General features: G+C 32.9%; 5 protein-coding genes across 6 annotated transcripts; 2 read left to right on the forward strand and 3 right to left on the reverse strand.

Moving 5' to 3' along the window:
• Window positions 1-88: 88 nt before the first annotated feature.
• Window positions 89-2,216, reverse strand: LOC107613717 (uncharacterized). Its single transcript, XM_016315838.3, has 3 exons — window positions 1,368-2,216; window positions 850-1,035; window positions 89-676 (listed from the first exon to the last, which is right to left on the reverse strand). Exons 1-3 carry the CDS (start codon window positions 1,827-1,829, stop codon window positions 395-397), a joined length of 930 nt encoding a protein of 309 aa, XP_016171324.1. The 5' UTR covers window positions 1,830-2,216; the 3' UTR covers window positions 89-394.
• Window positions 2,217-9,140: 6,924 nt separating this feature from the next.
• LOC110265559 (dynein light chain 1, cytoplasmic) lies at window positions 9,141-9,923 on the forward strand. The gene is made up of 2 exons (XM_021108455.2): window positions 9,141-9,427; window positions 9,506-9,923. Exons 1-2 carry the CDS (start codon window positions 9,290-9,292, stop codon window positions 9,671-9,673), a joined length of 306 nt encoding a protein of 101 aa, XP_020964114.1. The 5' UTR covers window positions 9,141-9,289; the 3' UTR covers window positions 9,674-9,923.
• A 616-nt stretch (window positions 9,924-10,539) lies between these two features.
• On the reverse strand, window positions 10,540-12,398 carry LOC148546968 (glyoxylate/hydroxypyruvate/pyruvate reductase 2KGR-like). Its single transcript, XM_088496654.1, has 2 exons — window positions 11,705-12,398; window positions 10,540-11,389 (listed from the first exon to the last, which is right to left on the reverse strand). Exons 1-2 carry the CDS (start codon window positions 12,140-12,142, stop codon window positions 10,871-10,873), a joined length of 957 nt encoding a protein of 318 aa, XP_088352780.1. The 5' UTR covers window positions 12,143-12,398; the 3' UTR covers window positions 10,540-10,870.
• Window positions 12,399-12,796: 398 nt separating this feature from the next.
• ROPGEF12 (RHO guanyl-nucleotide exchange factor 12) lies at window positions 12,797-17,775 on the forward strand. Of its 2 annotated transcripts, XM_088496653.1 has the most exons (8): window positions 12,797-14,153; window positions 15,408-15,599; window positions 15,693-15,809; window positions 15,910-16,064; window positions 16,162-16,236; window positions 16,315-16,587; window positions 16,669-16,989; window positions 17,134-17,775. In XM_088496653.1, exons 3-8 carry the CDS (start codon window positions 15,695-15,697, stop codon window positions 17,524-17,526), a joined length of 1,332 nt encoding a protein of 443 aa, XP_088352779.1. In that variant the 5' UTR covers window positions 12,797-14,153; window positions 15,408-15,599; window positions 15,693-15,694; the 3' UTR covers window positions 17,527-17,775. The 2 variants fall into 2 exon arrangements, with proteins under 2 accessions (XP_088352779.1, XP_020964111.1); XM_021108452.2 differs by lacking the exon at window positions 12,797-14,153 and having other exon boundaries at window positions 15,048-15,599.
• On the reverse strand, window positions 12,993-14,120 carry LOC107612412 (glyoxylate/hydroxypyruvate/pyruvate reductase 2KGR). The gene is made up of 2 exons (XM_016314131.3): window positions 13,722-14,120; window positions 12,993-13,658 (listed from the first exon to the last, which is right to left on the reverse strand). Exons 1-2 carry the CDS (start codon window positions 14,118-14,120, stop codon window positions 13,137-13,139), a joined length of 921 nt encoding a protein of 306 aa, XP_016169617.3. The 3' UTR covers window positions 12,993-13,136.
• Window positions 17,776-19,377: the final 1,602 nt, after the last annotated feature.

Below are 19,377 nucleotides of genomic sequence, written 5' to 3' on the forward strand. Positions count from 1 at the left end.
GCAATAGATGTTATGATAAGTCTTTTTGTTTACCAAAAATTAACTCAATTAAAACTAAAAATTAGTAGTTATTGCATGACGAACTTAATTGGCATCCCCTCAAGAATAAACTCATGGATTATACATTCATCTTACTTATTATGTGAATATGCTTATACAAATTTTCATGCATTTATTTCCACCACACTGACTACAAGTTTGAAAACACAAGTAGCTACTAGCAGTTGAAAGGGTTTTCCAAGTGCATGTACACACTACACATTTTGCTCCTCTTTCAAATGTAGTTTCTCAACCAGAGAAAATTTTTCACAAACGGTGGATTACACAATTTTACATATATTACAGAAACATTAACTGAATTCTTTCTCAAAAAATGGACATGAATCAGCATCCATCAGCCATATGTGCATGAATTCTTCTTGAACCTGATAGGTTTTGATTCAGAAGAGTTTATCACCAAAGGGCAAGTAATTTCCTTATGGTGCTTTGTTCTTACTAGTTTCCCCACCACATTCCCTCTTGAACGAATCTCAAACTTCAATGTCAATGGAACCTCAACACTACCAGTTTGGGATACTATTAGTGTGGATCCAGCCCCATACAATGGAACCTTGTTACCTTCCACATTCACTGATACAATACGGTGACTTTTTCTTGGCTGATAGTATTTCTTCAGCTGCAAGGAACAAATCATCACATGTACAAGAATATAATATACATATAATAAGATGCTACTTAATGTCACCATTTTGTGTTATGTTAATAAACATCAACATTACCTTTTAATTTAGAAGTCCTAGCTAGTTTAAGTCTCAAAGGAATAAGAATAACATAGTCTTGGTTTCTTACCTCACCAGTTGCGACAGTGATGTCTGAGAAGACAAGGTTAATGGGTGTGGAGTGCACATGAATGCCAAAAAATGTAGCAGGGTTATATATGCTCATTCTTAGTGTTCCATTTACTGTCAGCATTCTTGTTGTGACGCCTGTGAAGTCTGAACCCTCTCCAACATACATATTATGCACTGTCATGCTCTGCAACATTCACAATCTCAATTACTATCAACATAATCTCATAATTAGCATATAATTAGAGACAGGAATCCTATAATCCTTCCATTTTGTTTAAGAATTAGGCAAGTAGAACTAAATTATATGCAAGTATGTAGATCTTTGATCAGCAATCAGCATTTATCTCATCTAAGAGACATTTATCAAAAACTATATCCCTCCCCAAATGAAAAAGTGACAACTTTCTACTGTACTCCCTCGCATAATTACTAAAAGTTCGGTATAATCGATGAATGATTAACTAACACACTTACCATCTTGATTAATTTGACGTATAGATTGAAATTGGGATTTACCTTGACAGTTACTTGAGCTTTGTAAGGCCTGCTAGCACCCCATATGATTAAGCAAAAGACAGAGAAGACAAGAACAAAAGTAAAGACAGCAATTAAAGCTTGGCAACGGCGAGTGTAAGCCTTGTCCTGAAACTCATGATAGGATCCTTCTTCAAGAATGACATCACACTCAGGCCACCCTTTATCATTCCTCTTCCTGCTCCCTTTTCTACCTGAAGAAGACCTGAAAATCCCTGAGAATCTGCTGGCTGAGGAGTTCCTTGAATGGCGGCCAAAGGAAGGGTGTGATGGTGACTCCATTGGACTGTTGGAGATTGGTGTGGCTTGCATTGAAGATGACTTGTCTCCATCGTGTGAGTCCCTTGAAGGACTTTGAACATAGTACACAGGTCGCTTTGGAGACCTTGATGGTGATGATGGTGCTAAGCTTGTTATATCTGATTCTGATTTTGTTGACTGCATCTTCAACCAAATTGAGTAGTACCCTCAAAACTTTTGATGAAGTAAAAGAGATTGAAATTTGTACTAGAGGACAATAAGCTTAAGAACTTGTGCTCTTAAATTCATGAGCCTAACAGACATAGTGTTTGGAATATGCTGCATATATCAGCAAAATGAACAACTTGCTCAAAAAACACCAACAAATGTTATGGTAATTTCAACAAATATGTGGTGTGTGTGTCACTATGAGAGAGTGAGAGAATGTGTGTGTATGTGTATATATATATATAATATATGCATGGAAAGAAGGAAGGAGAAGCTTGTTGTTGTTGGTGTTGGTGGAGTGAAGAGTCAAATGAGGAAGCAAAAAGCCTGTGAAATGCTGCTTATGCTGTGAAGGGTAAAATAGGAAAAGTCTAGGGTGCTAAGTAACTTTGTTAAATTTTGGCCAGCATGTAACTAGTAAAGAAAAGTGAGCCATTGGATAAAATCTCACACCATTAAAACCATCATTGATAGCTATTTGATGACTACAAATCACAAAAGTTATTGGTCTCTAACATTCTTCGGTAAAATATTAATTAAAATAAAATAACGGATAATAACAATAATGAAAGGCTCGGAATAAAAGTTTGGAGCCAAACCTCACTGGCTGCTACTATAAGCATAGGTTCGGGAGTAAGTGTCGGCAGCTATTGCTTTTCGTATTTCTTCTATAAACTATAAACTATATAATATATAGTTATATACATCATTGATGTTGGTTCAAATTATATATACAAGAAGGCTAGAATGGTGGTTTATTATGTTGTCTTTTTCTCTCTATGGGGGTGTGTGTGGGGCATGAGCACTTCATACAAACTAATAAATGCTTTGAAAATCCTTCAATTATATGAGTTGGACAAATTACCTACTTAGAGTATGGGGTCCTGTTTGTGTGTTTTGTCTATGTTGTAATTTATTTGCATACGTGTTTATTTTTTGTTATCATGTTCTGGTGAGTGGTGTTGTTTATTCATTTTGTAGTCTTTAATTCTGATAGATTAATAATGTAAAACATTAATGACAAAAGCTACATAAGTAGATGGACGGATAAAACAGTAAATAAAAAAAATCAACTTAGGGATTCAATTCAATTAAATTTGTACTAAATGAGTGTTGCTTAAGTGGCGAAAAGACAAATTTTTTTACAATGTAAATGTGAGTTAATGAGAAATTTGTTTTTGTAAGCCGTTTGTGTGAGAAAAAAGAACAATCTTAAAAAGAGTTTTTTTCTTTTTCAAGAAATTGTGTAAGCTTTTGTTTTTTGGGCAGTAGAAATTGTGTAAGTTCTGAGGCCTAACAAAATAAAATTCTACATAATAGTTGGGCCTCCCTTATAATGAAAGCTCTAACAAATTGGCCCAGTTGATTACTTGATAGTTAAACTAAAAAAAAAACTTCGTGTGACCCAAACTCATTAACAAAAAGCCCAACGTATATCATTAAAATGTCCAAAAATTTGTATCAGTGGAAGCCTTCTCTAATATCAGAGCCAGGTTTCGATCCTGAGACCTGTGGGTTATGGGCCCACCACGCTTCCGCTGCGCCACTCTGATTTGATGTTTAATCATCAACAAATATAATACTTATTCTATGTTTGCTTCACCTTTCAATTACCCTTAGCCTGTGTCCACGACTCCACGGTATCTGTCAATGAACTAACCTTACATCATTAATCAACTCATCATTTTGCCAAAATTCATATACAATACAATTTAGTTCGGGTCCACAAATTGTATACTATAGTACCATAATTCAATAACTTTGGTCTTAGCACAAAATGGTCTCAGCTGGTATATTTCTGGGTTTTAACTTTTAACGGATAACAAGATCACGTTATGTTTTGTTATACTCATCAAGATTTATGATTATATTTTTCCAAATAGCGGTGACCAAGACTACCACGAATTTGGTAGTACATGTGTAACATATGATTCATTGTCTTGCTAACACATGACATAGTTGAATGTAAACTCACGTAAGCTTGATAGGATGTGCCTAGTGCTTTGTATCTTATCTATTCCATTTTTAATTTAGTTTATCCAATTAGCATGACAGAAAGAAATATTATTATAATAATAAACAAGCATCTATTTTGCTACAATAATTGAACCTCCTTTTTATTTAATTATTCTTACTTTTTTTTTTTGGGTTGGTGGATTGCAACTTTCATCATATTATAAACAGCAATCGTCTATGCCAATTTATCCTTTGAATCGATATTAACGTAGCGCTTCCGTGCGTTTTAGTAGGGTGTGCATGGATCGGGTAAAACCGGGTTTGATGTGACCCAGATCCGACCTGAAATATATATCAGGCCTATTTGTTAGACTCGAACCCGACCCTAGACCTGATGAAACTTATACACTTTCGGGCCACAATTATATCGGGTAAAAATCGGGTGAAAACCGGGCCGTTAACATTATATTACCTTGATACCTTCTTGTAAGTTAGCATGTAAAAATATCCAAATTTCCAAGACTCCAACCATTATTTGACATGGTAAAATTCACTTAGAAAAATATAATAAGAAGTAACTCTTCTCTAAAATTAAAGTATAACCATAATCAATACTAATATTGCCTAATAACACCAAATATTTAAATCAATACAAATAACACAAAATTATGCATTAGTCTAAAGTTTTATGCATTTTAAACATAAAATATTAACTTATAGTCTTATATATAATGACTAATAACACAAAATATTAAGGTTTACAATACTTAAATTTCACATAATAATAGCCATCATCCATCACTAATAACACAAAATATTAATTGTGTATGATGACCGGGCCACCGGGCCGATTTCGGGTGACCCGAAATAATGACCGGGTCTACTTTTGAGACCCATACCCGACCCTAGACCCGATGAAATCACATCAAATTAGCCCCTAAAGTGTTCGAGATCGGGACGGGTCTTCGGGCCGGGCCATGCACACCCCTACGTTTTAGTAAATTAAATTCTCTAGTTTTATTTAAAAGAAAAAGTATTGGTAACAATGAAAATATTAGGGCAATTTACATAAATAAATTGTTTGCCCCTCAAATTTACGCAAATATAAAGACGTAAATACATTGTTTCATACATCTATAGAAACCGCTACTGCCAGTAGCGGTTTACCAAAACACATAATCCGCTATAGCCAGCAGCGAATTACATGCGAATGGGAAACACAGAAACCGCTAGAGGCTGTTGCGGTTTCTGTTTGTTGATGCTTAGCTATAAATCGCTACTGGCAGTAGCGATTTATGTGTATTAGAATACATACATAAACCGTTGGAGGCAGCAGCCATTTACGTTGAGTATGAAAACAAATAGTAAAATTAATATTTATCTAAAAAAATAATTACAAAACAAATAATTAATTGTATATACTATTTAAATAAAATCATAAATAAAAAAATTTAATTTATCATTTCACAATATAATTTAAAAAATATAATATGCATGTAATAAATTTTTATTTGTATTTATTATTAAAAATGAGACCAAATTATAAAGAAAAAATACAGTACTCAAAATATTAAATTATATAAACTAAGACTAATTTTTTTTATTCTCATCTCTTTTAAAATTTATAAATAATAAAATAATTTATTTTTAGCCAAAAGTTCACTAAAGCATATATTTTTCTTTTTCAAAATCACTTCATTCTCTTTTATTTATATAAACCATATAGAAAATTTGGAGAGTTTAAAACATGGGTTGTATTCTTTGCTGATTTGCGTTCTAGATAAATGATTTTTTTTTATTTGTGGAACTTTATTGTCTTGTACCAAAAAATAAAAACTATTTATATTTTATAATTGATTGATTGGATAAATAATAGTGATAGCATCATAATTTTGATGAATAAAATAAAAAATATAAATATGCATGTAATAATTTTTTATTTGTATTTATTATTAAAATGAGACTAAATAGCAAATCAAATAGTGAGTACTCACAGAGTACTAAAATATATAAATTAAGACTAATTTTCTTTTTCTTTTTTTCATCCCTTATAAAACTCATGAATGATAAAATAATTTATTTTTAGTAAAAAATTCACTAAAACGTACATTTTTTCTTTAAAAATTACTTCATTTTTATCTATTCATATATATCATATGATTGCAAAAAATATATACTCCGTTTCTTTCTCTCAATTTTCTTGTAACTTAATTTAGCATAAACAAACATTTTTCATAATTTCCATAAAAATAACATTTTAATTGTTTAAGAGATTTGTTGTTCTAACCTCTCTCTAGAATTTTCTCTCTCTAACCAACCTCAAAATCACTCCAAACGAGTAATTTGGTAGGCAGCCACTCTCCGCGTAAACCGCTATAACCTCTGGCAGTTTACACACGAACCCCTATGCACATAAACCGCTACTTTATGACCAACTCCAATCGAGCAGAAACTGCGGCAGACTACAGCGGTTTCCATGTTGCTACATTTCAACATAATCCGCGGCTGGCAGCAGCAGATTTTGTGTTTGTGTAAACCGCTACTGCCAGTAGCGGTTTCTATAGATACATGAAACAATGTATTTGCGTCTTCGTTTTGGAAACAATGCTTTTGCGTAATTTTAAAGGTGTAATAATTTATTTACGTAAATTGTCCAAAATATTAAACAATGTAAATAATAAATATATTGGATGTTTATTTTACCAGTGTACGGATAGTTATTTTAATATTAAATTTTAGAGAATTAATTTAGAGGTGTAGTTTATTTTTATTTGATTAGTAGTTACACATTGTTCAACAAAATTATTGTCCACTAGTATTCTCCTATTTAAAATTGCTTATACTTTTTTTTAACAGGATTTTGAACTGAGATTCTGAATCTTCTTAGACTCAATACAATCGGTAGTATTTACAGTTTTAAAGATTCGGTATTTTTTCTTTCTTAACCACCTTTTGATTTATAAAATATGAGATTTCTTTCTATAAAGATAAGATAATTTAGTAAAAATCTAATTAAAAAAAAGTTATGTTACTCTTTTAAAGCGTCAAAATGTGTTTTTACAGGTACCACTTTATACTTTTTAAATTTAATATTGTCATTTTAATTAATCGAAATTTAATCCAACATCAACTAAATAAGTTACAGTTGTACATATTTATCATTAGCTTTTTATTTTTACTTATTTTATCATACACACTAAAATTCCAATTCCTAACTACCTAGTAATTCTTTTGGTATTGTCATCAAAATTGATGTGAAATAAAATTTTGTTACTTTTCACTATATATAAAAATCACCCTTATTCACTTCTAACAATTAGTTATTTTTTAATTTTGTAATATATTTTAACCCTTTAGATTAGCTCTTTTTTTTTTAATCGAAGTGATCTAACTTGTTGGATAAAATTATTGAATTTATTTTTCTTATAATTGAGCTTCTATTGAGTTTTCGACGATCATAATTGCCACTTCAAAAAGTTTTGTTCTGCTATTTTGAAAATCACCCAATCCAGTATTTCTAATGCTTTCTCCAACATGCACAGAACTATCATTTTCATCAGTCCATTTATCACTGTCATTAACCCGTGCATATACAAACTCACACAATACAAGCACCAATTTATCAACCAAAAAAAAAGCACCAATTTGCAATTATCATCAAAAAGTATCTTTCAACACCAAACATTTGGTTTCTCTTGAATAAATTCAGCACATATCTTCTACCATGATCAAATATAGAAAGTTAAGCTCTTTTACTTCAAAAAAAAAAATTTATTCTCTTCTCAATATTTGTGTTTGCCAATTCTAAAATATCCAATTGTTTTGCCTTTTTGAACTTTTATTTTATTCTCTCCAATGATTCAAAGTCTCTTTTCATGCTTCACTCTATTGAAGTACCCTATTTTTTAAAATTTTTATATTCCTAATTTTTCATGTGACCCATATAATTGGAAAATAATTTTTTCACTCATTTTTCTCAACTTACACAATTATAACTCAATTAGTTCCATCTCATCTTAAAGTTCTATATTACGACTTGTGAACAAAATTACAGTGAATAAATAAATAATTTACATCTTCATCATCTATCTCACAAAGACTATAAGTCACTTTATTAGCATTTTATGAATATTTAGCCTTACAAAAATTTTTTTTGTATTTAATCTTTCTATAGTTGCAAACTATACCAACATCAAAATATTTTACAGAACAATTTTCATCTTCAAAAAACATCCAAACAGCTTCATCCTTAGTACTTACATTTAAAATCATTTGTTACAATAAAAATTATAAATTTGACGGTATTTATTTTTTCACTCAAAAAATCGTCTCATCTATTTTAAATCAGTTTTAAATCAGCTCATTTCAAAAACCGCAACTATGAAATTAGATTTTAGAGATATCATACAATTTTAAAATTTTTTCTCTAAATTGTACTTAAAACAAAATAATGAGTCATCATAAATTTTAATATGATCAAATAACATTTATTACACAGGAAAAAAAAAAACAATCATACAAGGCATACTCATATTATGATGGGTATGACCACCGTCACTGCACTTTCTACCTACTATTTGATTTCCAGGACTTTTTTGTTTTTTTGGTTAATTATTTTTAGAGCCTTTGATTCTGTATGGTGTAATAAATAAATGGAAAAATATGAGTAGTCATTGGAATATTTATACAATGTGTACAATGGAGATTTATGAAGTATTAGAGATAGGATCCCGTTAGGAAGACAATGGACTATTTGTACAATCTGATCGAATTCCCGTTAGGGAGACAACTTAAATTGATTTTGGGGTTCACCAAGGATTGAATTCTTGATCTTTCGAATTTAGCGCTCTAATACCATATCATGATACCACTCATCCTAAAAGCTTCACCTGATGAGAAAAAGTAACACTAATAATTATATCTTTAAAAAAAAAGTATGAGTAGCTAATGAAATATTTATACAATGTGTACAATTCCTTTCTCCATTATATACCAATGTTTGTCTTGCTAGTATACTTTTGGGTGATGTGTGAACAGTGATTAGTTTCTTCTAGATTCACAGTTGAAGCAAGTTCCACCACGTGTCGGTGGTGCTTCAGCCAAAGCATTTTCAATTTGACAGCATTCCTTTTATTATTGGCCTCACCAGCTTTATCCCCTTGCTTTTCTTTAACAAAAATACTAATAATCTTGGGCATCAATATCCTCATAATATTCATCCCATAACTCATCATTGAGATAGTTACTGATGCTCATTTATAGAGTACAGCTAAAATACTCTCCAAGCAACGAAAGATAACGACACAAACGTAGGACTTCGTGCCAACTCTATAATTTTGTTTATTTTTATATATTCCCTCTATCTCCGAATGGAACTCTGCTCTTTTTATAGCCTTTTCCAGTTCTGCTTCTCTTTCTGCTTTCACTAGACCGCCTTTGAATTGAAGATCAGATAAGGTTTCGGTTTCGGTTGTGACAACATGTTGGAAGGTAAAGCCTTGATAGAGGACACTGACATGCCAACCAAGATGCAGATCCAAGCTATGGCAGCTGCTTCTCAAGCTCTTGATCTCTATGATGTTGTTGATTGCAAATCCATTGCTGCCCACATAAAAAAGGTAACACCTTTCATTGTAAGAAACGTTCGTTTTGGTTGTTGTGATTGGATATTATTATTATTATGGTTTTGTTTGTAGGAGTTTGATACAAGATATGGAAGTGGATGGCAATGTGTGGTGGGTTCAAGTTTTGGGTGTTTTTTCACTCATTCCAAGGGTACTTTCATATACTTCACTCTCGAGACTCTTAATTTCCTTATCTTCAAAGGAGTTGCTTCTTCTTCTCCTCCTTCTACTCCTAGCTGATTAGTGCGGCAGTTTCTAGAGAGAGTGCACTTCTTTGTTTTGTGTCTTTCTTTTCTTCCTCCATTCCCTGTTTCACGAAAAAAAAAGAAGGCTTTTGTTACAAAGAAAATATAAGTAGTGGTGATTATGTAAATATGATGAATATTTTGCTGAGGAGTGGTAGGGTAACAACTTTTGTGATTTGTAGCCATCAAATAGTTATCAATGATGATTTTAATGGTGTAAAATTAACGTAAAATTCATTCAATCACTCATTTTTCTTTGCTGATTACATGCTGGCCAAAATTTTAAAAAAAAGTTGCTTCCGCCTAGACTTTTTCTATTTTGCCTATTTAATGCTGACGCTTTGTTAAGAGTAGGATCCTAAATGATATTATGGGATTCTGGATATTCTTTAATTTGGTCCTTTATTTTTTTTTTTCCATCCCCACGTCCACATGTTTATCCGGTGTTAGACTTAGACGTACTAATCTACGATTAGATAAGGAACGGGGCATTCGTTGACTTGAGTCAACTGAATCAAAGGTGAAGGAATTGATGATGCTTAAGGATCAAAGGATGAGAAAATTAGGAGGCGAAATTAAAATCAGATTCTAAGAGGAACTCATAATCAAAGAGAAGATATTTTTGTTCGCCATGACGTGGGACTGTTTATCGCTTTCTTTTCATGGATGGGCTATCATAGGTGTCTATCAACACTTTCGCTTTTTCCTTTAGAACTTTAAAGTCATGATATTCAATACTTAAACTCGCATAAAGTAAATAAATACGCAGCTGGGATTTTTTTTTTTTACTTTCTAAATTTCATTTGAAAAAAAATTACTCTAAGCGTCCATATCATTTCTACTGGAACTAAGCACATAGCATATCCAATAATTACTCAAACTTAACAATCATAGTAGGAACTAGGAAGTACAAGCTATCCCTTCCATGACACACAATCTAATTTCGCGTTTCTAACAGCCTGTGAGGATGTGACTCAAAGCAAAATGTATATCTTAGTATTGCGCGTTTCTCACTCGCTAGTCGCTACTACTGAGAGTACCCTCCAAGAATTTTGGCTGCAGAAGAAGTCATAGGGAAGTATCCTTCAAGCTTCACAAAGTACCCCAAATCATGCAACTTCTTTATTGCAACAAAGAATGAAATACAAGGACAAAACTAAACTGATGCTAAATGAAAACCATAAGCTAGTGATCAAGTTACTGGAGTCAAGAGTGGCTTATTCTGGAAGTGTGCCTCTAAGTTAGCAATGACAAGGTCTGCCATGGCATTGCAAGTTTCGACAGTGTCGCTTCCAATGTGAGGGACGAGGACGACATTGTCAAGCCTCAAGAGCTCCTCAGGCACATGTGGCTCATTCTCATACACATCAAGACCAGCCCCGGCAAGTCTTCCTTCCGTCAAGGCGGACACAAGTTCAGCTTCATCGACGTGTTGGCCTCTCCCAATGTTGATTAGAATTCCTTTTGGTCCCAATGCATCAATAACTTTACGATTCACGATGTGATGAGTTTCTTGAGTGAGGGCACACGCTACAATGAGTATTTGAGAGTTAGCTGCTAAATCAAGGATGTTAGAGTAGAACTTATACCCTGTGTCTGGTTTTTCGGACCTGGAGTGATAACTAACTGGGCACCCAAAAGCTGCGGCTCTTTTAGCTATTGCAGAACCAATCCTCCCCAGGCCAACAATTCCAACTGCTTTACCACTAAACTGAAATATCAAAGAGGCATCAGCATTACTATGGTTTAATTGTAAGTCAATTTGGTTCCTCAAATTAGTTCTAAAAGATACAACAATAAATAGTTACATGTTGCAAAAAAAACCAGACATATCTTTCAGAAATTATTTTGACTATTAAGTATTAAGGTGACTACTCATCTGAAGTTGTTAAACACAATAACTATTAGATAATTTGATAATTTGACATGTGAGTGTTCGTCGGGTATTAACCTATATTACTATTCTCATAAAGAAAAATGGCATTATTGACTGTTAAGCATTATATCAAACACATGGAAGGCAAACCTTTGAAGTCAAATAAAAGTCTGATTTTGACCAGGAGTGGTTTCGGACAAAGGAATCACAAACGCAGATTCTCCGGGAGACGGATAAGGCAAGGGCAATGGCGAGGTCGGCGACGTCGTCGGTGAGGACGTCGGGGGTGTTGGCGACGCGGATGCCTCTCTGCTTGCATTTGGGGAGGTCAATCTTGTCCAGTCCAACACTGTAAGTGCAGACAATCTCGAGCTTGGGGAGGGAGTCGATCATGGTGGCGTCAGCACCCAATTTGGTGTTGCCGATGAGTGCGCGAATGGAATTGGAGTGTGTTTTGGAGAAGGCGGCGAGGGAGGGGTAGTTCCAGAGCCTGAAGAGGTTGAAGCGTTTAGCCAGTTGCTCTTCCAGGTAGGGGTGCATTTGGTTCGTCATCACCACTCCCATGGATTCCATTATAGCCACTTCCATCGTCCAGAGAGAGAGAGGCTTAGTCCCCCTTCTTAGCCAGTAAATCGCACTTAACCTAGATTCACTCACTAACCCTAGATTCACTCACTAAAATCAATTAATCCAACGGATCTATTTTAACTCTTTTTCATTTAATTTTCTTTTTTTTTTAAACTCTAATTATATCCGGGCCATAATCAAAATGGTATCACTCATGCATCAATATATTTCTGTCATCTGTCAAATGGATCTAATATAAACTCTTTTTTCCTATTTTCTACTCGAATTAAATAACAATGAGTGTTACTTATACCATCTTATTATACCTATATTTAATATTTAAGGTATATTTTTTATTTTTTTATATTAAAATAATTGATAAATAATGAGAAAAGATAAATTTTGATGAATACTGCTATGGATTGTTATTCAAACCACTTATATGTTGTTAATTCTAATTCTGGTATTAAAATACACCTTTTATTTTTACTTAGTTACTTATTGAAGTTTAATATGACATTTTTAACACACATAAAACTCTACTATAGTGAACAAATTGATGTTTAGCACTTGACAGTTCAGAACTCTTGAACTCAAGCAGCAAGAAGTTATTAAATGGTTCTTATGCCAGCAACTTCTTTAGAATATTTTCGTTCTCCTCCCAAGTCCCAAGGTGCCTTAAGTTTCTCTATAGCCATTGTCTTCAATTTCATTTAAAGGATGAATAGTATTTTTTTAAAATTATTTATAACTTTTCACCAGAGGTCTACAATGAATGAAATATAGTTTCAGTTGTAATATAAAAATTATAGCAATTTTGCTGTTAGCTATCTTCCATGATTCTTCTGCTAAATTGAATATACTGGAAACATCATATAATCACACTTATTAATATGTGAAAATAAAATAGCACGAACGAGTTCTCATCAATTCACTGCATGGATCATGGATGTGCCAACATTCTCATACAAAACTGCAAGATTATTATTGCTTAAAATGTAAACAGTAGGGTTAATTACAGGACTGGAGTGGCAAGTGGTTTTGCGAGAAAGTGAGCTTCCAAGTTTGCAAGGACAAGATCCGCCATGGCAGTGCGAGTTTCGACGGTGGCGCTTCCAATATGAGGCAAGAGCACAACATTGTCCAACCCAAACAGCTCTGGAGGCACATGAGGTTCATCGTGGAACACATCCAAGCCGGCCCCACCCAAGCGACCTTCCAGCAGCGCAGAAACCAGCTCAGCCTCATCAACATGCTTCCCTCGCCCAACATTGATTAGAACGCCCTTAGGACCAAGCGCGTTCATCACACCGCGGTTAATTATATGGTGCGTTTCTATGGTGAGGGAGCAAGCAACAACTAAAATGTCGCAGTTAGAGGCTAACTCAACAACACTTGGGTAGTATTTGTAACTACTACACTCTGTTTTAACTGTTCTTGAGTGGTAACATATCCTACAGTTAAAGGCCTCGGCTCTCTTCGCCACCGCCTTCCCTATCCTCCCCAATCCAAGAATGCCAACTGTCTTTCCAGAGAACTGCCAAACGGAATTAATAGTTAGTTTCGACTTTCGAGGAGTTAGTTATTGTTAGTTTGTTACCTTAGTGGTGAGAGGGTAGCTGCCTTGGTGCTTCCATTTTCCGCTTCTGACGAAGACATCGCAATGACACAGCCGCCTCAGGAGGGAGATAATCAAGGCCATTGCCACGTCAGCGGTCTCGTCGGTGATGACATCAGGGGTGTTAGTCACGCGGATCCCTCTCTCGGCGCACTTTCTGAGATCGACCTTGTCAACGCCGACGCCGTAGCAGGACACGATCTCCAGCATTGGAAGCGCATCGATGAGCTTGGCGTCGGCGCCGTCCACGGAATTCACGACGACGGCGCGTATGGAAGCAGCGTGTTTGGTTCTGTCACGGAGGAGGTTGAATCGGGCTTGGAGGTGGTGCTCGAGGTAAGGGAAGGTTGGGTGAGGCACCAACACTCCGATTGATTCCATTTCCTCTTTCCTTGCGTTGACTCTGACTCGCAGGTTTTTCTTCAACTTTTGTCTCGTTTCTTTTACTTATGAGTTGTGATAGTACTTATTAATTTTTGTGATTTGTAATTATTAAATAATTATTAATTATATTTTTAATGATATAGAATTTTATTTAATAATATTAAATTATTTATTTTTTTTATTAATTTTATATTAATCAAAATTTAATAAAATTACTGTCTTGAACTTTTTCTTTACTTATTAGTTATTACTAAATTAGCATTGTATATTGAATTCTCTATTTTTTTTTTTTTTTAAAAATGGTACACTTAATTCTAAAAGTTAATCTTTTATACTCCAACATTGTATATGCCTTAAAGGCTAAAAGAAGAGTACTAATCCTAGTATTAAATTAGTCATATAAAAATCTTGCTTTATAGGTTGGCACAATGTCATTTTTAATTATTAAGTGAATTTAAGTCCATTTTAAAAATATCGAAAATCCTCAGTCAAAAAAATCATTTTTGTCCTTAGAAAATTTTCGTGCAAATGTTTTTTTTTTTTTTTTGAAGGTTTTAGCCTGACTTTTATAATAGTAATAAGAAAAAGAAAAGGAAGATGCATGTTAAGAAAGGAGAAGAAACTTTTTCATTTTTTTCCCTCAAATAATATGTAATATATATTTTTTCATTAAAGTTTGATGAAGAAAAAATATTTTAAAAATTGTGTAATGAAAAGTTACACTACAAATAGACATAAAGTCAAAGCAAGGTGAGTTATAGTAAATCCATAATTTTATTTCAATTTGACTGGCTATTATATACTTGGATAGCTGTCTTTGACGGTCATTAATTACCATTGACCTCAAATTAGAAATTGAACTTCAACTAACTAACAACCACCCAACATCCCTAAATTACATAAAGCAAAAGATAATGCAAAATATTTTTAATTTGTGTATATCGCACTTAGACCTCTCCCATTTTGTTACAACATGCACCCCACGTTCCCAGAGCCAATCTCAAAAAAGAAAAACAAACACAAAAACCATCAAACAAATCACCTCTATTTCTAAAAAAAAAACTCAAGTAAAATAAGAAGTCCAATAATAATAATTCCATATTCCTGACTACTACTTGCTTTGGCGTCTCATCTGCAACTTCATCATTCCCTTCATCAAAAACTTCAATTTTCCAAAGTTTCAAAAGAATTTTTTTCTTTTCAAAAAAACGAAAATGGTTCAAGAGCAAGAAGGCGGGTACAAGACGAAACTGTTCAATTTCAGAGGGATGTTTGATGGCGCAGGGAGGCATGCCAAGAGTTTGAGCGTTGACACCGGCGGCAGCAAAGAATCCCCGGCAGACACCGACGGCGCCGCTTCCTCAAGAAGTCAAGGATCAAAGCCTCTTAATGAGTCGGAGAAGATTGCTAATAAGCCAAAGGTATTGACCCCGGAGGAAACAGCACTCAAAGAAAGCATAGACGAGCTATTAAAAGGTCTGATCATGAATCCTTGTTGACTAATTCTATGTTAATTATTGTATTTATTCAACATTATTATTCATGCATTCATGGTTGGTTTTAATTCAGACATGGAACAGATGAAGGAGAGGTTCTCCAAATTGCTGCTAGGTGAAGACATGTCCGGTGGAGGAAAAGGTGTTTCTTCTGCTTTGGCACTGTCAAATGCATTCACAAACCTTGCAGGTATGTATCAGTTTTCCTGCATGCCATGATGAATGTAATAATTCAAATGATTCTCTTTTGTCACTGCTTTATTAATGTTTTTGTGAATTCATGCATGCAGCTTCTATTTTTGGTGAACAAAGACGGCTAGAACCAATGCCCCCAGAAAGGAAAGCAAAATGGAGAAAAGAAATTGATTGGCTTCTATCTGTCACAGACTACGTTGTTGAAATGGTCCCTTCACAACAAGTAGGAAAGGATGGTACAATCATGGAGGTAATAAACTAATAATCCTCTTCCATTTTCCTGCCTCTGTCTCCATCATTCTTCATACAATTTGCTATAACACTGAACCTTGTCTTTGATTGAACAGATCATGACCACAAAACAGAGAACCGATCTCCACATGAACGTCCCCGCCTTGCGCAAACTCGATACAATGCTTATAGTAAGATCATATTTAAGTTTCATGGAACTGATGATGATTGCTAATTATTAATTATATCTAACAATTGGTGATGTACAGGATTGCCTTGATAATTTCAAAGAGCCACAAGAGTTCTTTTATGTTAAAAAAGATTCAGGAGGTGATGATAAAGATCCAAAGATGAAAAGCGATGAGAAGTGGTGGCTACCTACACCTAAGGTTCCCCCAGAAGGTCTATCAGACAATGCTAGGAGATTTTTGCAGTACCAAAAAGACTGTGTAAATCAGGTACTTAAGGCAGCCATGGCAATCAATGCTCAAGTTATAACAGAAATGGAGGTCCCTGAAAATTATATGGACTCCCTACCCAAGGTAATGGATACAAAAAGAAAAGAAGGAAGCTAGTGAAATATTATTATAGATTTTGATTTGTGTTCTGTTTGAAATTTGCAGAATGGAAGATCAAGTCTAGGAGACTCAATCTACAAGAGTATCACAGTTGAACATTTCGATCCTGACCAGCTCCTATCAACCATGGACTTATCATCAGAACATAAAATCCTAGACCTTAAGAACAGAATTGAAGCATCCATAGTTATCTGGAAGCGGAAGATGCATCACAAAGATGGAAAGCCATCCTGGAGTTCTGCTGTGAGTTTGGAAAAAAGAGAACTCTTTGAAGAGAGAGCAGAAACCATCTTACTCCTCTTAAAGCATCGTTTCCCAGGCCTTCCTCAATCTTCATTGGAAATAAGCAAAATCCAATTCAACAGGGTAATTAACCCCAGGCCATGCATCACTTCAGTTCTTATCTGCAAATATATACATACTTTAATTAATATCACCTATATTTATGTCTTAAAATCTTTTTGATATCATAGTTTTGAACGAATCACTCAATTTTAAACTACCTAACAGGATGTGGGGTTGGCTGTTCTTGAGAGCTATTCAAGAATATTGGAAAGTTTGGCCTTCACAGTGCTGTCGAGAATAGATGATGTACTACAAGCAGATTTTCAAACCCAAATTCCGGCTAAAAAGTCAGGTAACAGAACCTCATCAAGACCCAGTCCTAGAGAAAAAGGTAATGGTGGAGACAATGGCCAAATGACCCTATTAGATTTCATGGGTTGGGGAACTGATCAAGGCTCAGAAGGAAAAAAAGAAAAGGACCCTTTTGCTGCTTCAGATGACTTCTACAAAGACATTGACTCAAAGCATGAGCAGAAGCTTCCAAACGTAAATACACACAAGAAGACATCTTACTTAGACAACTTGAATATTATGAGAAGTCCAACATCACGCCATTAGAGAGTTTAGGTGTTTATTGGGAGTTTTCATCGTTGTTTATACACGATTCTTTTACCATGTTCTGTTCTCTTGTACATAGGAAAGAGAATTAATGAATTATACAAAATTGATCATGTCCATGTGTGTAACAACACGTTTCCCTGTCTCCAATTATCCTGTGTTTATCGAAGGATTTGTAGAGACTTGTAACTACTCTTCTGATGTATCAATCATTTGTATGGTTAGTTTCTTTATGATTTTTAATCTTTTTTATGACAGTTTCAATGTAGATATCAACTATTTTGTAGAAACAACAGAACACTGGTCAATGACTTAATTTGTATTTCGTAAAAGTATAATGCATTTTAATTTTTTTAAGTACTGCTTTACATAATTTTATCACAATACTTTGATTATATATAAGTCTAATTATCTTAATTTAAGAGTGGTTAAATATTTACCTTATCAATTTACTGACTTAAAAATTTGATTCATAATAATTTGAGAAGTTCTATGGTGGCATTAGTTTTAGTGGCTAAGAGTGGCATAAATTTGACCAACAAATAAAATATTGACATATGATAAAAAAAAATTAAATCTAAAACTAAAATGATTCTCTCTTTTTTATAATTTCTTATAATTACTTTTATCAAAATAATTTTTTATAATTTTTTAATTATATTTATAATTATTATTTTATTATTATTTTATTTTTTAAAAATAATTTCTTATAATTATTTTTATAATTATTTTTACTAAAATGATTTTTTTATAATTATTTTTATTTTTTAATTATTTTTATTATTATTTTTTATCAAAATAAATTTTTTTATAATTATTTTTTCTTTTTGTAATTTTGAAAAACTAAAACCAAAATAATATCTCTCTTATAATTTTTTATGATTATTTTTAAAGTAACACCAAGAGGAAGAATATCATTTTGGTGTTAGTTTTTTGAAATTACAAAAAAAATAATTATAAAAAATTATTTTTTAGAAATAAAAATAATTAAAAAAATAATTTGGGTGTTATTTTTAGAAATTATTAAAAATAATAATAATAAAAATAATTATAAAATAAAAATAATTATAAAAAATTATTTTAGTAAAAATAATTATAAAAATTATTTTTAAAAATAAAAATAATAATAAAATAATAATTATAAACATAATTATAAAATTATTTTGGTGTTATTTTTTGAAATTATTTTTTATAATTATGAAAATAATTATAAGAAATTATTTTGATAAAAATAATTATAAAAAATTATAAGAGAGAGAATCATTTTGATTTTAGATTTAATTTTCTTGCCATGTGTCAATATTTTATTTGTTGGTCAACCTTATGCCACCTTTAGCCACCAAAACCCATGCCACCATAGAACTTCCCTAATAATTTATCTCTTTTCAATTGAAAAAATGAATGCCACTCAATTTGACAAAAAAATAAACATAATTCAAGTATTTAATATTTTGATGTTAAGATTTAAGAATACAAAATAATGATAACAAATTTAAAAATTATAATAAGAAAAATGATAAACTAATTAATACGAAAGAAGGTGGACCTACGATGGAATAAGAAAAAGAAGGTGCAACGTGGTGACACAGTAAGTTTTTAGGAGTGATTTCACTGATTTGATGACAAACATTAAGCGTTGTTAACAAAACAAGCAGTTGGATTATTGGTACTTGGTAGTTAAATAACATGAAAATTTCAGAAAACCAAAAAAAATTGAACTAGTGATAATTAGCAATGATACACCAAGAGATAATACTCAATTTGGTCCTTGAATTTATACGCAAGTTTCAATTTAGTCTCTAAAGTTTTAATTGCCTCTATTTAGTCTCCAAACTTTATGAACATAACTCA

The sequence above is a fragment of the Arachis ipaensis genome, chromosome B8 (genome assembly GCF_059453495.1).
Source record: "Arachis ipaensis isolate K30076 ecotype BB chromosome B8, ASM5945349v1, whole genome shotgun sequence".
Lineage (NCBI taxonomy): Eukaryota > Viridiplantae > Streptophyta > Magnoliopsida > Fabales > Fabaceae > Arachis > Arachis ipaensis.

Coding starts and splice junctions, on each gene's coding strand:
- LOC107613717 (XM_016315838.3), bottom strand. CDS start 1,829: ATGCAGTCAACAAAATCAGAATCAGATATAACAAGCTTAGCACCATCA. Junction 1,036..1,367: donor AAGCTCAAGTAACTGTCAAG/GTAAATCCCAAT, acceptor TGAATGTTGCAG/AGCATGACAGTGCATAATAT. Junction 677..849: donor TCACTGTCGCAACTGGTGAG/GTAAGAAACCAA, acceptor TGTTCCTTGCAG/CTGAAGAAATACTATCAGCC.
- LOC110265559 (XM_021108455.2), top strand. CDS start 9,290: ATGTTGGAAGGTAAAGCCTTGATAGAGGACACTGACATGCCAACCAAG. Junction 9,428..9,505: donor TTGCTGCCCACATAAAAAAG/GTAACACCTTTC, acceptor TTTTGTTTGTAG/GAGTTTGATACAAGATATGG.
- LOC148546968 (XM_088496654.1), bottom strand. CDS start 12,142: ATGGAAGTGGCTATAATGGAATCCATGGGAGTGGTGATGACGAACCAA. Junction 11,390..11,704: donor ACTTTTATTTGACTTCAAAG/GTTTGCCTTCCA, acceptor TTGATATTTCAG/TTTAGTGGTAAAGCAGTTGG.
- LOC107612412 (XM_016314131.3), bottom strand. CDS start 14,120: ATGGAATCAATCGGAGTGTTGGTGCCTCACCCAACCTTCCCTTACCTC. Junction 13,659..13,721: donor GCTACCCTCTCACCACTAAG/GTAACAAACTAA, acceptor TCCGTTTGGCAG/TTCTCTGGAAAGACAGTTGG.
- ROPGEF12 (XM_021108452.2), top strand. CDS start 15,338: ATGGTTCAAGAGCAAGAAGGCGGGTACAAGACGAAACTGTTCAATTTC. Junction 15,600..15,692: donor CATAGACGAGCTATTAAAAG/GTCTGATCATGA, acceptor GTTTTAATTCAG/ACATGGAACAGATGAAGGAG. Junction 15,810..15,909: donor TGCATTCACAAACCTTGCAG/GTATGTATCAGT, acceptor TCATGCATGCAG/CTTCTATTTTTGGTGAACAA.